Consider the following 20153-nt stretch of genomic DNA (forward strand, 5'->3'; position numbering starts at 1 on the left):
CTCTGTATATTCCATTTAAATATTATAGGGGTAAATTATACTTAATAATTTATTTATACAAACTATTATTGTCTTTTGTGTAAGCATATAAATTCTTCCTAACAGTAAAAGATTATGATTATTTTGTATAAGGATGTTGGCGTATTTGGGATATATATGTATATATATATCATTTTTTCAGAATATAAATTTAATATGTTTAAATGATATTGACATTTTTTATAGATGTACGTAATAATTTTTCAAAATATCCCTTTATTATATTACACAATATTCGAATATAGATCATAAGTGCGAGAATATAGATGTAATAATCCCTTAATTATATTACACATTACTTCATTGTTTCCAAAAATAATATTAATTTCATTATTAATTAATTGGTAAAAAAAAAAGAATAATTTCTCATTGAATTCAGATCATATTCTAATGAAATGTACTATTAAAATTTAAAACTTAACAAATTGAATGGATAATATATTTTTATTCGAATTATTGGAAAGAATACTAGTAGCAAATTCGACTCATATAAAGTTTGTACGTAGAGAAGTAGTATTAAATATAACTTTGATTTAAAGTGTATTTTGTACAAGACAAGATTTTCTATCAAATACGCGAGTCGTCACTCGTCATAGATATGACAGATATCTGGTATCGTTGCACATGGACGTGAGACCCTCTTCTTGTTGAATAGGACTTGATAACATTAGCGAGCGGTGCACACAAATAAAAAGTTGAAACAAGTCAAAAACCCTATTTCCACTATTACTCTAGCTTAGTAGTAATAAATAATAATGCAATACACCGTAGCCTTGAAGCCTGAAGAGGGTACAGCTGCTCCTCAACTCATGTCATCAAGCCTAAAATAATGCAACATTTTCCTAACTTGCAGTACTACGTTATTATTAATTTAATATTTTCCTTCTCATCTCAATTCATTATTATATTTTGCAACCATTTCCCTCCCTTCTTTACTGCTCTCTCCCCTTCGCTACTCGACACTCTATAGGCTGTGCCGTGGCGGCACACCAGCTGAAGCCCCAGGTGGGTGCAACGGAGGAGGATTGGCGTTCAGGGGAACAAGTTCTAACAATGAATTTACAGACATAACAAAAAAATCTATACGGCTCCAGATTACAGCAGGTCTAACTTCCCTATCTCCTTTCTAGTTCTTCCCACAAGTCCCTCCTCAAGGGAGAAAAAAAAAAAAGAACTGTAAATATGATCAATTCAAAAAATGAACACTCAATACATGAAATACGCTTTATATGTGCTTAACCAAATCATCAATCTGGCACCTCTGTGATGTGCGGAATGGGTATCTCATGTCTGCGAGTAATTTCTTCTGGTCCTTGCTGTCTTATTAAAATGCTGCTCTCAGGGCTCCCCTAGCAGCCTCGCGCTTCATCTCTGCAGCTTTTCCGGTGCCTCGGAAGTACATGTATACTTGCTGCACAATGAGAAGCCATAGTGAAAACTGTTAATCATGCATGCAAACTTAATTTATACATGAAGCTGTATATTATTAAGTAGAGAAGGATATCAAAGGGGACCTGTATGACCCAAATGCTCAGAACCGACTCAAGGCAGAAGAGTCCAAAGCCGATGAAGTAGAAAACCTGCATAGCCAAGAACTATGTTAATAGTGTCGGCAGAGAAGAAAGTGAAGGATGCCTCTATGTAAATCAAGTCATCATTCTGATCTGCAACTGTAGGGCTAAAACAACAGCGACCAGTATATACTGTTCGCATGAATTCAAACTTACCCCAACCAATACATGGTCGCCTATGAGATCCACGGCTGGCAGGATACCTCTGCACGAAGCAGCACTCATGATCAGATCAAAATCGAACAGATGACTTACCAAAACAACCTAGTGCTACTGTTAATCGCCAGTATCACAGTTACAGAAAAGATCTTGGACTCGATTATCATTAAGGGGATGGAACAAGAGCCAAAACAAGGGAAAAGTCAAATCAGATAAAAAGAATTAAAAGATGTCATATAGATTTACCAACAAAATGCATAAAATTGTGATGAAAAAAATTTAAAGGCAGACATACGTCAAGGATTTTCCTCTGAATACTACAGGAGGTGCAACAGCAGCAAAGATACAGAAGCCTATGTGGAGCTGTAAAGGGATCAAATTAGTTATTATCATAATTTCAGTTGAGGTGGAATCAATGATAAGTTACGAGACTTACCAAGTAAAACAGGAAAAACCAGCCAAACTTCAGGGCACTTTCATTCCTGTAAGACATAAGGATGCCAAGTTAACTATATTTAGATCAAGAACTATTGAACCATTCTCACTACCTTTTACAAGTTAATTCAATAACAGTCTCGGCATCAAATGAAAAGATTCACCAGATTCCCCCCTGCCTCGTATGCATATCTCATTTTAAAATAATTATTTTCAAACAGATAGATGTCTTTAAGTTTGCGCCTAGAACCTGTAAAAGTGCCGTTCGGTGCAAACTATGCTAATTCTAAATGTAAAGTTGGTTTTGCGAAGAGATAGAAGCACAAACCTGAAAGCACGGTACAGTGGACGGTACCATAACACATAGGCTCCTGGAACCCCTGATATGAAGTATATAATAGCAAGAAACCAAATCTTTGCATCTAGCAGACAGATCTTAAAGTCAGGGCAGTTGGTTCAGGAAACCAGTAACAGGATAATAGAATCAACAGGGATTATTGGATACCAACCTCCATGTTTAATCCACGCAGTAGTCACAGCTATAACATTCCATAGAAGAGCAATAACGAGTCCTGATCAATAAACAGTACATAAATCATTAGTAGCACTCAAGCATCATCCTTCTCAGACCCAAAGATTAGGGGTGGGGGAGTCTTGGATTTATTACAGTTTCAGATAACATACAATAATATATAGGTAAACTGTTTCTTTTTTTCCTTGACGGTTTATATATAGGTAAACTGCACATAAAACATGATAATCTCTAATGAATCATAACAGAGAAACCAGAATGTGCAACCTCACAACCAACCATCATATGCGTAAATGCTATTAAAGAAATAGCAAAATCTTTGTGACAAACATTCAAAGGCAAGGGAAGAATCACTAGCCACTCATAGAAGAAGTCACGCCAATTGCTTCACAGAAACCCAACTTTTAACACAGTGAATTATTTGATTTTCTTTGACACACAAAATAATATGATACCTCCAAGTGATCCACAAAAAGAAGGTATTGTCTATCAATAAATTCTTCAGATTGAATTTCTCAGCAACCAAAATAAGTATTTCCTTCATGTACAGAGAAAGAACATAAAGCAAAGTTAAAGTTTTAACCCTCAATACGCATAACCAACACCCAAGTTTCCATATAAAAACCTTGGGAGACATAGCTGCAGGTCACTTATTCGTCAAATAATGCCTCTAAATAGACAAAATGCCTGTAACTTTCAAATACCATCCATTTCCACTTTATATGGACAACAATGCTTAAAGGTTGTGTAAGGATTAAGCATATAGTATAAAATAGCAAAACTGCATTAAATAACAAGAAAGACCACATAACTTCAATGATATACTACTATCAAACTTGTACATACCCAACAATGTTGTAAATGCAACATATTGTAGCTTCTGCAGGTGAATTGGTATTTCATTCGCAATATCGTGATGAATAATCGGGAAAAAGGGAGGCCAGTTTTTCTCCTCCAGAACAATACCAGCTGCAAAGAGACATGAAAGTTGTCAGATCAAAAAGCAGATATGGAAAGAGATGCTTTGTTTCTTGATATAGCGTGTGCAGTGGTGGTAATAAAAGATCCACTCAGATAAAGCACCTCGTGCAGCAGCTTCTTCTTTCCGCCTTACGTCCTGCAAAACATCAGTACTTGTTAGAAACCATATTCCGCATTGTGAAGATAATCCAGCTACACCTCTTCACATTCATTAGTGTACAAGACAAAAACCCTTAGTGGTGCTAAATGATCTTGAGCATCAATTTAGTTCATCTTCCTGATTAGGGATGGGCGTTCGGGTCGGGCAGTTCAGTCCAGATCCGACCCGATTGGGTTCAGAAACTTTTTCAGTTTTTTCCCTAAAAATTAGGGTGTCGGGTAACCCGATGACCGAATTAAAAAAAAAAACGGTTCGGGGTTCGAGTAGGATTCCCCTACCCGATCGGGTTATTACGTATGTACATTTCCTTCTCTCCTACTTGTCTTCAGTCCCTCCCTCCTCTCTCTTATTCTTCTTTTTTGATTCCAAAGTCCCAAGTTCCCAACCCAACTACTAAGTCCCAACTCCCAAGAGCCAAGACTCCCATCCCAACAAAAATCCATCTTCTTTCTCTCAAACCCTAATTTCTAAAATGTCACAAGAAAATGATGGAATTAGAATACCAAATCCAAAGGTTAGTATTATTTTTCTTTTCTTTTATTGTTAAGTTAATTGTATATTCAAATTTCTATTACTTATTGTAAACTCAAACACTTAAATTTTAAAGAAAATTGAAAATAAATAAATAAGCCAGAAACAGAGGCTGTTTGAAACAGCCTCTGTTTTGGACATTAAGAAGCTGTTTCAGCTTCTACTTGATGATTAGAAGCTGAAACAGCTTGAATTTTGCCTCTATAAACAAACAGAGGCAAAATTTTTGCCTCCATTGGTTGAATGCATTTAGAGGCAAGTTTTGCCTCTGATCTTTATTTTTTTTATTTTTTTAAAAAGAAAAAGATTGGGTACCCAACAAAAATCGGGTCACGATCAGGTAGCTATTTTAGCTACCCGAAAGTTCGGGTACCCGACCCGACGCCCACCGCTATTCCTAATAAGGTATTTTTGTACTATATAATATTCACTGCCTCCACATTAAAATAACAATGATTCTTTTCCTTTATTTCTTGATTGTACAAGAGATATCACAATTGAGCCCATACTACTTTCTTTTCGTCGCTTAGCTTGGTATTATACTTAAATTATGTCACATTCAGCAAAATAATGCATGCCAATAGATATATTACTGAAGCAATTTACATTAATAATTAAATACTGCCAAGGATTTTCTAAAGAATTACAATTTCTCATATGCTGAGTGTAAAAAATAGTATAAAAGACGTTCGCAAACTTAGACAAGAAAGCTCTCCCCAGTTTTTCAGTTTAATATGACAACTGTTACTCCCAAAAACTTAAGGGGTCAAGCACTGCTCTAGAACCTAACATGATAAAACTTAGTTCAATGTGATGTATGGATCTTTTTACCAGAATTAGAGCACCATCAATTGCAGTATTTAGAGGAAATCATTGACTGAATGGAAAATTTTGCGGGATGCATTTACACCAGGGAGTGCAAATACATTCATGTTAAGCAGATCATGAGTAACCCATTGACAATTACCTGCTCCCTCCTTTTCAATTCAGCTTCCTTAGCCTGCAGCTCCCGCTCTTTCTGTTTTAAATCCTAAATTTGCACAATCTTTCATAAGTATCCAAACAAAGCCATTTCAATAAGAAAGAAGATCAATATGGGATTGCGGGTTTAATGAATTTAAAGGAATTGTACATACTGCAGCACTATCTAGAGGAATGTCAACTGGTGCTGTAGGGTTATAGAAATCAGCAGGCTCTGGAGGAAGGGGTGAAAGCCTTGAGTTTGTAACAGGGGGAACACTTCCAGTAGCCTAAAAAATAAAGAAGATCAGTGTTTTTGTTAAGATTTGAATAAATATCTCTGCAGAGACATATAGTCATAAAGCTTATTGCAGGTGTCAATATGACCCATAAGTTGGACCGAACATGTTACCACCGCCCACCGGAATCCTATATCTGCTATAGAATTTCCTGGTTATATGAGAGCACCATAGTTTGTCAATTTTGGGGAAAATGGTAATGTGAGTATATTATCAGTCTCCATAATGCAGAGCAGCTTAAATTAATTCCATAAAACAAGTAGCTGGTAAATTCTCCACACAAGAACATATTCATGTTGAATGCTCTGAAATTTTATAGGATGTTCCCTGGACACTGGTGATATGTTTGGATTTGTATTTTGAAAAAATTTAAAATATTTTAAAATAAGTGGTGTAGGTTTAATGTTGGGATTTGGGAGACAAAAATTACTGTTCAACGTCAAATCATATATTTTTATATATATAAATATGTATATATATAAATATTTTATGTTTAATGTTGTACTTTTGGGAGACAAAAAATACTGTTTATTGTCAAATCATGTCTGTTTTATATTATGTATATATATAAATGTATATATATATATTATATATAGAAAGTTGAAAAACAGAAAAACACGCAGATAAGGTGTAAAAACACAAAAACAAACATTGAGTGTGTTTTATCTTGTCTCGGGAAATGCGAAAACACAAAACCAAACAAAGCCTAGGTTTCTCCCACCACATCTCTGCTCATTGCAATGCAGTGTTCAAGTCGGCTTCACCTTTCATAACTGGAGGCAATTAAGCAACAATAATACTGGTTTGAACTTGCTTCAGCATGCCCACTTAACCGAAAAGTGCAGCTCAAGCCTATCTATAAAGTGAATTTTGCATCCTGGTCTTTGTGGATACTCGGGAGTGCCATGGTAATGCACCGGAAAAAAGCTCAAGAGGTTTTGGGAAATGAAGTAGACATAATCTATTATCGTCGTCATCCTAGTTGCACCACTACAAACCTTGCATGCCTGCTTTCTTCTAAAATAGGGTGAGAAATAGAGATAAACTCACTGTTGTGTAAAACGGACCTCCACCGAACTTTGATTGTCCAGATGCTTTTCCTCTACCCCCTCCATCCTGCAAGTATAGGAAACATATCAGTTTGTCAAACTCAATCCAGAGCAATTACGTAGCAGCTACAGAGACCCACTTGAATATCATCAGTTAGCTCCTCACCCTCAATGAAATCTTTCATTAGTTCTCCTTTCTCACTGAGTTTTCAATAAGAAGTTGGACGCAACTTGCTCATGTAGTTTCACAAAATCCACATAGATGCTCTACAACATAAACTTTCTACATGCTAGATCATTAAACATGTATATATTAGTGTTTTCTTTTAGCTGCGGCTAAACAAACACGATGATTATACTTTTCTTATATCATGCCCAACTCCAAACAATCTAGTATTTACATCAGCAAGGAAGGAAATACCTATTTCTAAGAAACAAGGCAAAAAGCTAGGCACTCATGCATCCTTGATTTTAAGCCAACCCTTGTTTCAACATTTCATGTGCTGCGTTAAGAGAAGTTTTGAATTCACATCTACAACTCCTATGTCTACCCCAACCCAAACACCCCTAAGAATACCACCCACCATCAAAACAATTGCAAACCAACATCTTATACTGCTAAACTCAAAGAAGATTTTCAGTTTCTGTCTACCCAATTAGAATATTGAAAGAAAACAATGAAGAATTAATTGATCGAAGAAAAATCCAATCCCAGTTATCTCGTTACAGAAAGTAAAGCATCAACAGTCACTTCAGAGATTATTTTATCAGTCAAGACTCAAGCAAGAACCACCCCGCCCCCCCTCCACCACCCAAAAAACAAAAAAAAAAGGAATTAATAAGGGAGGCACAATCTCCTCGATACAATCAACTCAAAATCATATTTTTATCTGACATAAGTTCAACTACTTGTAAATCATAGCCATAAGAGAAGCATAGCTAACAAAAGCATGCCTCCAGTCATACAGCGGCAAGCACACCACCAACTGAACAACTATGCGTATCTAAAATTACAATATCACCAATACCAGGAAATAATGAAACCCACACCGGATCCTCGACTCTCGAGCACAACTACAAACAACATCCAGTAAGTATAATCATACCAAACCCCAAACGAAAGCAGTATAATAGATCAAGCCATAGAGTCAACCAAAGTCATCGAAAAACCCGGATTTTCCCTCAACAACCTTCCCATCAACTTCAAATTCTTCACTTCTAAGAGCACATACAAGTCATTCTTCAGCAACTAAATCAAAAACAATGCAGTTTCCCACACCGATAGAGAACTTACAGCAAAAGGATTAACTTCGTCTTCTTCGTCAAAAGGGTTCCGATCATAACGGCCGGCCATATTCTCGAACTATTCACTTCAATTAAATCCTCCCGCAGACACCACGAGCAGAGAGTTCTCCGAGATCTAAATAGTGCAATTGGGATAGCAAAAGTTAATAATAAAAAAAAAACCGTAACAAAGTGTTGAAGCTTAGAGAAGAAGAATATTAAGACAGCGGGTTTTAGTTTTAGATTCAAACGGTTGAAAAGAGAATGAGGAGTGAGAAAGGGAAAGTTGTGGTTAGAGAGAGAAAGGGGAGCAGACTTGTCTATGGTCAGCTTTGAAATAGACGACGCATTTTCCTCTCAAACAAATACATAAAATTATCGCCGACGTTTATTTTCTCTCTCTCCTTTTCTCGTGTTCCAATTTTTTAATTAAGGGGTTGTTTGGTTTGGGGGTTGTAAATAAATTATTGAATTTTTGTTTGGGAGAAAAGACGAAACGCCAACCACAGCGATTAACATTGGTTTAGTTGCACGATTATTGTATTTGTTCACTATCTCCATTGTATCAATCAGACTGCACATGTTTCAACTCTTAAAAACTAAGGTAAATTCCACCAATCTTTCTTAATATTTGATATAATTATAAATATTTTTTATTATTTAATAAATAATACATACTTCTTAATATTTAATGAAATTATATAATTCTTAAATAGATATATGAAAATTGTTAATTTTACCCTTATTGAATTTTTTTATTTTTTTAAATAAAAATTTATAAAGAAACTCAGACGAAGTGGTCAAACTGATGGGCAAACTTAGGTGGCCAATAGGACACTTTCGGCATTGTTGAACACAATTGTGAAGAAGAACTTAAGAAGTTGAGAAGAGTGTTTACTGCATATATAATTTGCTTACAATAGGGTTGTCCACTCCACTACTAAGTTTTCACCCTTTCAAATTGTTTATGGTTTTAATCCTCTTGCACCTATTGATTTAATGCCCCTGCCTTTGCAGGAGAGGTAAATATGGATGGAAAGAAACATGTTGAATTTGCCAAGCAAATCCATGAAAAGGCCAAAAGTAATATTGAGAGGATGACTCAACAATACATGAACTGAGCGAACAAGGGAATGAAATGAGTTATCTTTGAACCGGGATACTTAGTATGGTTGCATCTTAGAAAAGAAAGGTTTCCGGACAAAAGGAAGTTCAAGCTCATGCCAAGAGGGGATGGACCATTCCAAGTCCTTGAAAGGATTAATGACAAATCTTACAAACTTGATTTACCTGGTCAGTATGGAGTAAGTACTACTTTTAATGTTTCTGGTCTTTCTCCTTTTTATGATGCAGATAATGAAGAGTCGATCCTTTTCGAGAAGGGGAGGATGATAGGAACACCGAGGACGTCTAACAAGCAAAAGAAATTCAAGATCCAATGGACCAAGATTTAACCATTGGAAGTGGACCAATGAGAAGAGAAATGTTAAAGAGAATGCAAGAAGTAATTCAAGTCCAATCCAACTTAGTCTTTGCTAATGGGATCAAGTCACAATTAGAGAATCAACATGTGAATTTAATTTCATTAATTCAAGCTCAAGGAAAACCACAATAGGAGCCCAGCTCGTCCAAGTGCAGCCATGTGGTCAAAGGAGACCTTTGAACTACATTCAAAGTGCATTTAAACACCAATTTTCAGATTCACATGGTCATGCATGGGTTTTACTCGTTTTTTACCAAGAATGCTTAGTTTTTAGTCATTTTTTACCAAGTATTGAATGTACATCCACCAAGAAGTCACTTGAGGACATGAAAGGTTAATTTGGAAGTGTGAAAACGCATAAGAGAAAGCCTTTCAAGCTATAAAAGATAAGCTTACCTATGCACCTTTGCTAGCCCTTCTCGACTTTGGTAAGACTTTTGAAATTGAATGTGATGCAAGTGGGATTGGCATAGGAGGAGTTCTTATGCAAGAAGGTAGACCGGTTGCATATTTCAATGAGAAACTAAGTGGGCCGACACTTAACTATCCTACATATGATAAGGAACTTTATGCATTGGTTAGAGTATTGGAAACTTGACAACATTATTTGTGGCCAAAAGAATTTGTAATACATTCTGATCATAAAGCACTCAAGTATACTAAAAGTCAAAGCAAGCTTAGCCATCGACATGCAAAGTAGGTAGAGTTTATTCAGTCATTTCCATATGTGATCAAGTACAAGAATGGTAAGAAGAACATTGTTGTTGATGTACTTTCAAGAATGTATGTTTTACTTTCAATAATTGATGCTAAAATTCTTGGTTTTGAGTTCATCAAAGATTTGTATGCTAATGATGTTGATTTTGATAAAGTATTTGGAAATTGCAACCCAGGCATTGGATGGGACAAATTCTATTTGTATGATGGATTTTTATTTCGAGACAACCAGCTTTGTGTTCCTAATTGTTCTATTCATTTATTATTGTTAAAGGAAGCACATTCTGGAGGTTTGATGGGTCACTTTGGTATTTCTAAGACTTTGGGAGTCTTGAGTGAACACTTTTATTTGACAAAGATGCGTAGAGATGTTGAGAAGTTTGTGAAAAAATGCTTAATACCCATGGATTGTACATGTCCCTCCTTATTCCTAGTGTACCTTGGAAAGATATTTCAATGGACTTTGTTTTCGGATTACCTAGGTCTAAGAGGGGGAGAGATTCTATTTTTGTTGTTGTAGACAGGTTTTCCAAAATGGCACACTTTATCGCATGCCATAAAGTTGATGATGCCTCTAATATTGCTAATCTTTTCTTTCAGGAAATTGTGAGGCTTCATGGTATACCAAGAACTATAGTGTCCGATTTGAGATGCCAAGTTCCTTAGTTACTTTTGAAAAACTTTGTGGGGCAAGTTTGGGTAAATTGCTTTTCTCTACTACTTGCCATCCCCAAACCGATGGGCAAACTGAGGTGGTCAATAGGACACTTTCAAAATTGTTGAACACAATTGTGAAGAAGAACTTAAGGAATTGGGAAGAGTGTCTACCGCATGTCGAGTTTGCTTACAATAGAGTTGTCCACTCCACTACTAAGTTTTCACCCTTTCAAATTGTTTATGGTTTTAATCCTCTTGCACCTATTGATTTAATGCCCTTGCCTTTGTAGGAGAGGGTAAATATGGATGGAAAGAAACGTGCTGAATTTGCCAAGTAAATTCATGAAAAGGTCAAAAATAATATTGAGAGGATGACTCAACAGTACATGAACCGAGCGAACAAGAGAAGAAAACGAGTTATATTTAAATACTTAGTATGGTTGCATCTTAGAAAAGAAAGATTTCCAGACAAAAGTAAGTCCAAGCTCATGCCAAGAGGGGATGGACCATTCCGAGTCCTTAAAAGGGTTAATGACAAATCTTACAAACTTGATTTACCTAGTCAGTATTGAGTAAGTGCTATTTTTAATGTTTCTGATCTTTCTCCTTTTTATGATGCAAATAATGAAGAGTCGATCCTTTTCGAGAAGAGAAGGATGATAGGAACACCGAGGACGTCCAACAACCAAAAGAAATTCAAGATCCAATGGACCAAGATTTAACCATTGGAAGTGAGCCAATGAGAAGAGAAATGTTGAAGAGAATGCAAGAAGTAATTCAAGCTCAATCAAACTTAGTCTTTACTAATGGGATCAAGTCACAATTGGAGGACCAACATGTGAGCTTAATTTCATTAATTCAAACCCAAGTAAACTCACAATAGGAGCCCAGCTCGTCCAAGTGCAGCCATGTGGTCAAAGAAGACCTTTGAACTACATTCAAAGTGCATTTAAACACCAATTTTCAGATTTACATGGTCATGCATGGGTTTTACTCCTTTTTTACCAAGAATGCTTAGTTTTTAGTCATTTTTTACCAGACTATTGAATGTACATCTACCAAGGAGTCATTTGGGGATATGAAAGGTTAATTTGGAAGTGTTTTAGGTCTATAAAAGGCACATACCAGCCTGCATATGGGACACAATTCAATTATTCAAGAATTGATCAAAGTTTATAAAATATTGAGTGTTCTCTTATTTTGGAGAGTTATATACTTGTTTTAGCTTTGGTGAAACCTTTGCTTTGTCAATCTAGTCTATTAGATTGGTGATTCAAATTCACAAAGCCTTCAATTCATGCTCAACCCAAGTGTGTCATTATGTGAATTAGTTTACTCGTGCTCGTAGTTGGTTGAATGTTCTAAGTAGTAGGTCACGTTCAAATAACGTGGTTGGCTATTTACATTCCTTAGGTCGTGGACCACTTTATCCATTTCTAGCTTACACCGTAAAGATCGGGCCACCCATGATCGATACCATATCAGAACCCCACAATCACGCTTGAAGAAGAGAAGTAGCAAAAAGTTGTGAAGAGAGAAACTGGAGTTCCTTCTTTAATTCTATCGCTTGTCTATTTCAAAATAATGAAAAATTAAATCTTAAATAAAAAAAGAAAAATAGCTGTTGAATCTTGAAAACTAACCGTTGAATGAAGAAAATCTTCCACGATTTTCCTTTGAGAAGCGGCAAAGAGAGGAATGGCGCGGAATTCATGTGAAATAAGCCATTAAGACAAGAAGCTTTTTCCTTTCTTTCTTCTTTTGTTGCATCACTTAGGGTTTTCTTAATTTTATAAATAAAATTACATTTACGTATGAATTATAAAATTGATATAAATTATTTAATTAATTCCTTATCATACTTATGATTTTTATTTGGGTTAATTAGCCTAAACACCTTCTAAATACAAAATTATATTTTTTTCCCAAAAAAAAAAAACTGAAAAATTACATTTGCGTGTCTTTTGATAATTCTTCATTTATAACTATAATCATTTCATTATAGGTTGGACAGAAAATACTGACATTAGCAAATAAAAGTACATAACCTTCTAATTTTATCAATCATTTTTTGTATAAGTTATCCACAATATGACTAGATTATTTCATTTCTCAACAGCTATTTTTTATCAAATGACAATAATTTGGCAATAATTATTTTTTAACTTTATATATATTATATTTGTCCCGTTATAAATATAATAATAATAATTATATTTTTAAAATTTTAAATTATTTATATATAATCTAAATTAAATAATTTGTTGAATTTAAACCTTTTATTTTTTTAAAATCTAACGGTTGAGATTAATTGTTTAGATCTAACGATCAATATTTGATAAAAAAAAAGATCCAACGGTCATTAAAATAAGAAATAACATATATTAAATAAGGGTATAACCGTTATTTTCTAAAAAAATTGACACCGTTAGTTGGATTTAACGGAGATGGGGCGATTGAGTTGAGTTTTACAAAACACATGAGAGCTTTTAACCTATTCTCATAATATAAGGATTTTTTTTTCCAACTTTTTAAAATATATGGGAATTTTATGCATTTTGTCCCATAATTATGTCAAATTTAAAGAAAGATCATTGGAATTTACCATCTAAAAATAATAGATGAACGTATGTACATACTTCATATCAATTGCAAACAAGTAGTTTGAGTTATTTATAAGTTTAAAGACTTTATTTTTCTAACAACACACCTTAACGGGATTGAAGCCAAAACTCGCCTCCCAATATGTTCATTTGAAGACCTCCCAATTAAGGGGGAAAAAATAGTGAAATTTGGTTAATTGTATGGAAATGCAACTCAGTCCACTAAATTGACGCCCATAATTAAATGAAATGTTGACAATTCGGACAGGTTAGGCTGAGTTAGCCTTCTGGATAGTCGTTGGCAGACGCCCATTTCCACAACTATAATCCACGTTCAACAACCCAAATGTAAAACGAGTATTACCAACATGTCAAATCGTCATCAGAAAGATATATCAACATCAAATTGACAATCTCTATCCATAATATAAAAACAAAGGTACAAAAAGTGCAACCATAAACAATTACATCACATATATAAATGACATTGACAACCCAATGGTTCGTGTCTGAAAACTGATCCTCGGTTCAGACAGATGTGTGCGAAAAGAATAGCAAAACAACATCACCCGTTGATTCAAGATTTCCAGCTTTTTGTATAAATCGAAATTTCTACCAAAATTTCATAAAATTTACAAACTCCAATAGTCATCAACACTGATGTCCAATAGCCTCAGCACCCCACACAACACCATCCCAGAATGACAATGACATGGAACTTAAAAAATAAATTAATCATGAGATTTTACATTCAGCCTGATGGACTGAGAGATTACAACCCGCGTCAACTGTGGACCACAAGCGATCTGCCTATACCTCGGAGTATAGCCTTTTACGCTCCCGCCTAAGCTTTCGCTTCCGGGTTGAAGGAAATGGATCGACCCACTTCTTGTCCTCCTTTACAGCTCGTTCCCATCGTTCCTTAAATTTCTTAAGTTCTATTGTTGATTGCCTCCTAATCTGCATAAAATCCAAATCCACGTAATAACGTTAGAACTTAAGCAGCGCCTCAACAATTGGGACATCAACATCGGTAGACAGAGTGAGTTGTGGTGCCTCACCTCTGATCTCACGTCAACAGTGTGACTCTGTACGAAGAAGAAAAAGAAAGCATCAGCATTGGCAAAGAGGCCGGGAAGGGGAAAACAGAAGCAGCTAATCAACATGTGTAAATAATAGGAAGTTATACCTTGACTGTCTGTTCAAGATTCGAGACCTGTGTGGATAAAAGCACAGTAAATTTCCAGCGAATTGAAAGTAAAAGGCCAAATAGTACAAGAAGCTTAACATCCTTGGTGGATGTGGCTTGACCACAATCAGGACAACAAAATTTACAGAAAAGAGAAATATAGGGAAGTATAGTCAGTCACCTTTCTTGCTGATTGCCCACCCAAAGTTTGTATACTCTGATGAACTATGTATTCACTATCAACTACTCCCACCTTTTTTGTGCGATCCCCCTACAAAGGTTCAAGTTAATCAGAATAAACAAAGCCAATTTACGTTCTGAAATGTCATTGCTCCATTATGGAGCAGACATTTAGCGTTCGACCATCTGAGGGAAGTAAGGAGAAGAACAAAAAAAATTATAACTAATGATCTAGCACCATGTCCGCACAAATGGATGGTAACATCAAACAGATTAGTAACCTGTGCACAATAGCCGAGTTTCATGTCCATTCCCCATCCATGAACAAGATCATTCTGGCAATTGGCAGAACTGTGTCAGATTTACGGGAATAGAATAGAAGTACTTAGTGACTCTGTAAAAGTTCACATTTATAACCAATGCCCGAGGAACTTGTAAGAGAAAACAACCAAAAATTTACCTGTATCAAATTCCAGGCACAATGCCACGCTGATCTTGAAAATACAGGAGCCATTCCTTCCACAAACCTGCAAAATGCCAAGCAATTAATCAATATACTTCTATTTGTTGAAAAAAATTGGCACCGCAACTGTGAGATACTAAGAGCGAGAACAGCGACAAGGTTGAAGGTAGAACAAACAAATGAGCCAAGTGTTGTGAGAAACAGACCTTATATTGAATAAATTCAACAGATAGTAAGAAAGTTTCGTAGTGATGCTAACTTACCCAGTGCATGGCGGCCCCTCACTATCATCTGAACACTTTGTACTACCTCTGGCATCATAAACTCTTCTGCTTAAGATAAAATATTTAAGAACCAAAGGTACAGCATATGGTATTGGGACGTCAGATTACACAGATTTTGTACACAGCATACCTATGGAATATTTTCGTTCTCTTTCTTATCGTGATCCTGTGATGTATACCAGTAGAATTGGGGTCCAAAGCTGGCTGTGATATCTCAAGTCCTTCTGATTTTACAATTTCCAGATACCTGATGAAGGATAAAGTTAGAAAAACCGAATATCAAAAACCTATGAGGAATATTGAGAATTCAGTGAATACAGGTCAAGTTACGTGTCTGTAAAATAGAACTATGCTTTTTATGTAATCATAAATAGACACGACAGCCGGATGTAAGGCAACTATACCTTCCAGGGTGGAAATTCTGGACACCCAAATCTTCATCCCACAGGAATATGTAATCATAAATAGACACGACAGACGGATGTAAAAAGCGTTTTGCAAACCACCTGAACATGAGAAAACATGTTTTCAGAAAATAATGTCCTATTAGCATTAAAACTCACACTGTGAAGATAGCGTCCGCGTAAATACAGTCAAGAAATTTTCCTTACCATTTCGTTTGGTTGTGAGCAACTATATGTACAGCTTCCCTACTCCATTCCAGGTCCCACCACCCATCCAAGTTTCCGTCATAGTGGAACAAAATAATAGTAAAATTCTCTGGAAGAAACTGAATCCAAGAAGGTTAGGCAATGGTTGAAGCAAGTTCAAGGAGTAATCGTTCATGAAATATTCCTCGTAATTGAATCAAATTGACTCTTGTACCTTTCGGACAATAGTATCAACATTCTGCTTTTGTTTAATTCCAACAGGCATTGCTAGCAAGTAATTAGAGCTCCGTGATCTCATCTGAAAATGCAGAAAAATAAGTATGAAGTAGTTTCATCATTCAACCATCAGTAGTACATGAGACGGCCATGTGTGCATGGAAATAAAAAGTGATTAAACAATCAGTCGACCAAATTAGATCATTAAAAATTGAGAGAAGAAGGGAAAATTTAAATTGTTGTGTTAAGAATCCACATCAATTCAATATTACGTAATACCTTGGACTTAGAACTGCTTGTCGTCCATAGAGGCCTTAACTCCAGGTCTGACCTTGGTTCGATGATACCACGAGGCAAACTATTCAAACCCGACGTAGCAACAACTGAAGCCTAGATAGAAACATCGATAGCACCTCAGTAGCAGGAAAAAAGAAGACGACGAAAACGAGGAAGAAAAGCTTCATACCCATGAAGTCGAAATAATAAATAAGATACATACCTTTGGTTTGTAGAAAGGAAGCAATTTCGACTCCACCTGATTAAAAGGGAAAAAAAAGGTGGAAGTGGTTACCACTGAGAGACTTGCAGACAGAATTATCTTATCATGGGCAACGGTAAGAAGATTACAGCATCATAGTAATCTCTTTGAAAATGAAAGAGACAAATGCAACTGTGCGTCCACATTCATATGAAAACAACCAAAAGGTTCTTAAGCCAACTATGTCTTAACATACCTCTGTCTGTTGATACTGATAATTTGTGGTCCTATAGATAATGAACAACATTACTGTACAGATAAATCCCATAAACGGCATCTGTTTCATCTTTGTTCCGCATATTCCCTGCAGTGCCACTTACACATTAGTCATTCTTATCTTTACAAGTGATATTCCTCCTACCAAAAGATGTTGAACAAGTTCAATTATTCAAGAAACAGACTCTAAGAATCATAGCAAATAAAAGTAGCAGCGCAGTACCCCGTCAAATAAGAAACGCCATTTCTTCGCCAGCCACCTCCATGATGTTGATGCTTTCATAGGCAGCTACGGGTATCGGCAGTGTCTCATAAAAGACTACAATAAATGCATATATATCTAATGTTATAATTCATCTTCAGATAAAAATGACTCTGCAAAATTGAAATAGCCAGTGAACTCTAGCTAACAAGTGTTTGACTTTATAATGTAATAATTACACTCCTTAGCTACAACTTGCTCAAATTCATCATAATAGTTGAAAACTAGACAAAGAAAATGGAGTGATGTTATAAACTTCGAACATCACTTTTAGAAACCATCTCGAGGCTCAAATTCAAAGCAAAAGTTGATGTCTAGGTGCTAACACGGACTAAGAATGCAAAAAGAACGTCATTGATGAATGGTCCCTGCAATAATTGATACTGAAGCACTAAAGGCACTATAAGTATATTACATCCTCAGCCCACCCCACTTCTTTGATGTCTTTTCTCTTTATTTTCTTTGTTGTGGATTGTTGTGTTTCATCCAGTACAATCACCTAGCACAGCTTGAATGAATGGTAAGAAATACAAACCTCAATAACAAAAAATTAAGGTTTTTCGATAAAATTGAACGATTTCCAAGTAACGGCAAGTTTCCTTTACTTTTCCCAACGTTAAAATTATATAGACGACGACAAATGAAACCATAACTTGCAGTACATGCCCTTCCTACAAGGGAGCAAGTGAAGACTCTTCTTCACTTTCCCCTTTAACCTCGATGTCTGATATGATTAAACAACCAAAAGATTTACCATCAACCAAGAAACACAATTTACATAATTGCTCCGCCCACAAAACAGATTCATTTTCTTTTCCGAAAACCTAAATTCAGTGAACAACAAACGACTAATCAAACAGCGAAACACTACAATTAGTAAAGCTTTAACCGAATTCAGACATCACACTCAAAAAAATCTAAACAAGCCCAAGAAAACAAAAACAAAAAAAACGCGACTTTCCTTTTCACCGAACCAACATTTCAAAACTGGACAAAGGGTACAATCTCATTTCACAATCCAAACAACTCCACACCATCAAGAAACACCCACAGGCAGACACACCAAAAAAAAAACAAAAAGGAATTCCGAGAAGAACAGAGCACATGTATGTATTACCTTCGAGCCCACCGCTTCAATTGTTTCGAGGCCCACGTGATCACCAGGTGATTAAATTCCAAGCTGAATTAAGCTCCTGTTAATTCCTTGTGTATATCTGGTACATGCCTATACGTATGAAAGCATGAAGTATAGATACAAAAGCGTATATATCAAAGTAAACGGTGGCGATTTCTGTGTGTGTGAGTGTGTGAAAAGGGAGGAAGAAGAAGGAGTTGACAGCTGGGAAGAGAAAGCACAGGAAGAGCCCACGTAGAGAGCGGCGAGAATAAAGAAAGCTTGATGGCTGAAGCATCTGCAGAAATGTGAATTCATTCCAATTTATACTGCAACTTTAATTAATTATTAGTATCAGTAATGATGATTAAGTGTGTATTATTATTATTACTATTATAATAAAAAAGCGTATAATAAATGTTTCTATACGTAGGAAGAGGACAGAGATAGTATATGTATACGTATAAACCGCTGCTGTAATTTTCTGACATGGGAAAAGACAAGAAAGATTTTGGACCACCTAAGGATGTTGATTGTTGACCACTGCCGTATTATTGTCCGAAAAGGTCAGTGAGATCTCTGATTAACAACGTTAAATGTGTATTATCAAGATTAGGTTTGTTAATATCATGTTTACAAACGTTTAAAGTAAACTTAATGGAAAAATTATATCTAATTTAGATTGGATTTGCTTAAATTTGAATCAACGATACAACAGTATAATATAAATATTATATGATTGACGTACAATTCAAATAAAGTAACTAATTACATAATAAGTATATAACAAGTGTTATATAATTAATTCGATTCAACAAAATTTGATTTGAATAAAAAAAGATTCAATAAAATTCAGTTTGATTGTGGAAATTAAGGCTCAAATTATGAATTTAAATTCTATTAAAATATAGTTGTTGATTTACTTTAATAGTAATTAGTTATCTACTAACATTTTATATTGATAATGAAAATTTCTAATGTAATTATAATCAATCGTTCATAAAATAAAATTAAATGTGGAATTTATTGTTAATAATTTAATTTTATTTTCTTGAAATGATGACGACATGATTTACATTAATATTAATAAATTAAAAATGCATTTATTTAATTGATAAACTCACGTTATATTAAATTTATTAACAGCACGTTATAAATTCATATTAAATAAAATAAATATTTAATGAAACTCGACTTCATGATCTCGATGGAGTATTATTATTAACTCCCACCATAAAAAAGAAAATATAATATAATAATAATGGTGTGAGTGGGAATTGATTTGCCCCGGCAAACACGTTGTTCTTAAACTAATTCTATATTTGTAGTTTCAATAAAATTTGAGCACTACAATGTAAATATTTATAATCTAATCTTGTGGAAGTGAAGTGAAGTAGTAATTGCAGTTTGGTCCCCTCTCCTGCGTTAATTTTCCCGAAACCCCATACGACAGTAATATATAAATAAGTTTGAGTTGAGGTTGTCACTCGTCACGACATTTATATAAGTTGGGTAGAATTAATAAGTCAAGTCGGGTATTGATATTCTTAAGTTTAGAGATAAATATTGATTTGTAATAACTCAAAAATATTATATATATATATGGGTTGAAATTGAAAA

The 20153-nt window shown here is 35.1% G+C and overlaps 2 protein-coding genes across 3 annotated transcripts; both read right to left on the reverse strand.

The window, feature by feature from the left end:
- Positions 1-1070: 1070 nt before the first annotated feature.
- LOC105167911 (secretory carrier-associated membrane protein 5) lies at positions 1071-8343 on the reverse strand. Its single transcript, XM_011087779.3, has 13 exons — positions 8011-8343; positions 6718-6783; positions 5545-5658; positions 5376-5438; positions 3820-3853; positions 3583-3705; positions 2714-2776; positions 2533-2626; positions 2206-2251; positions 2065-2132; positions 1767-1815; positions 1554-1619; positions 1071-1450 (listed from the first exon to the last, which is right to left on the reverse strand). The coding sequence occupies exons 1-13, from the start codon at positions 8068-8070 to the stop codon at positions 1364-1366; spliced, it is 933 nt and encodes a 310-aa protein (XP_011086081.1). The 5' UTR covers positions 8071-8343; the 3' UTR covers positions 1071-1363.
- Positions 8344-14032: 5689 nt separating this feature from the next.
- LOC105167912 (uncharacterized) lies at positions 14033-18840 on the reverse strand. Of its 2 annotated transcripts, none has more exons than XM_011087782.3 (16): positions 18537-18840; positions 17381-17476; positions 17138-17245; positions 16903-16938; positions 16683-16793; positions 16402-16485; positions 16188-16306; positions 15981-16082; positions 15707-15823; positions 15556-15621; positions 15290-15356; positions 15111-15164; positions 14831-14920; positions 14650-14676; positions 14522-14548; positions 14033-14420 (listed from the first exon to the last, which is right to left on the reverse strand). In XM_011087782.3, exons 2-16 carry the CDS (start codon positions 17438-17440, stop codon positions 14271-14273), a joined length of 1218 nt encoding a protein of 405 aa, XP_011086084.1. In that variant the 5' UTR covers positions 17441-17476; positions 18537-18840; the 3' UTR covers positions 14033-14270. The 2 variants fall into 2 exon arrangements, with proteins under 2 accessions (XP_011086084.1, XP_011086085.1); XM_011087783.3 differs by lacking the exon at positions 18537-18840 and adding an exon at positions 17835-18500.
- Between the last annotated feature and the right edge of the window lie 1313 nt (positions 18841-20153).

This window comes from Sesamum indicum, linkage group LG8 (genome assembly GCF_026168435.1).
Source record: "Sesamum indicum cultivar Baizhima isolate 11 linkage group LG8, ASM2616843v1, whole genome shotgun sequence".
NCBI classification, from domain to species: domain Eukaryota; kingdom Viridiplantae; phylum Streptophyta; class Magnoliopsida; order Lamiales; family Pedaliaceae; genus Sesamum; species Sesamum indicum.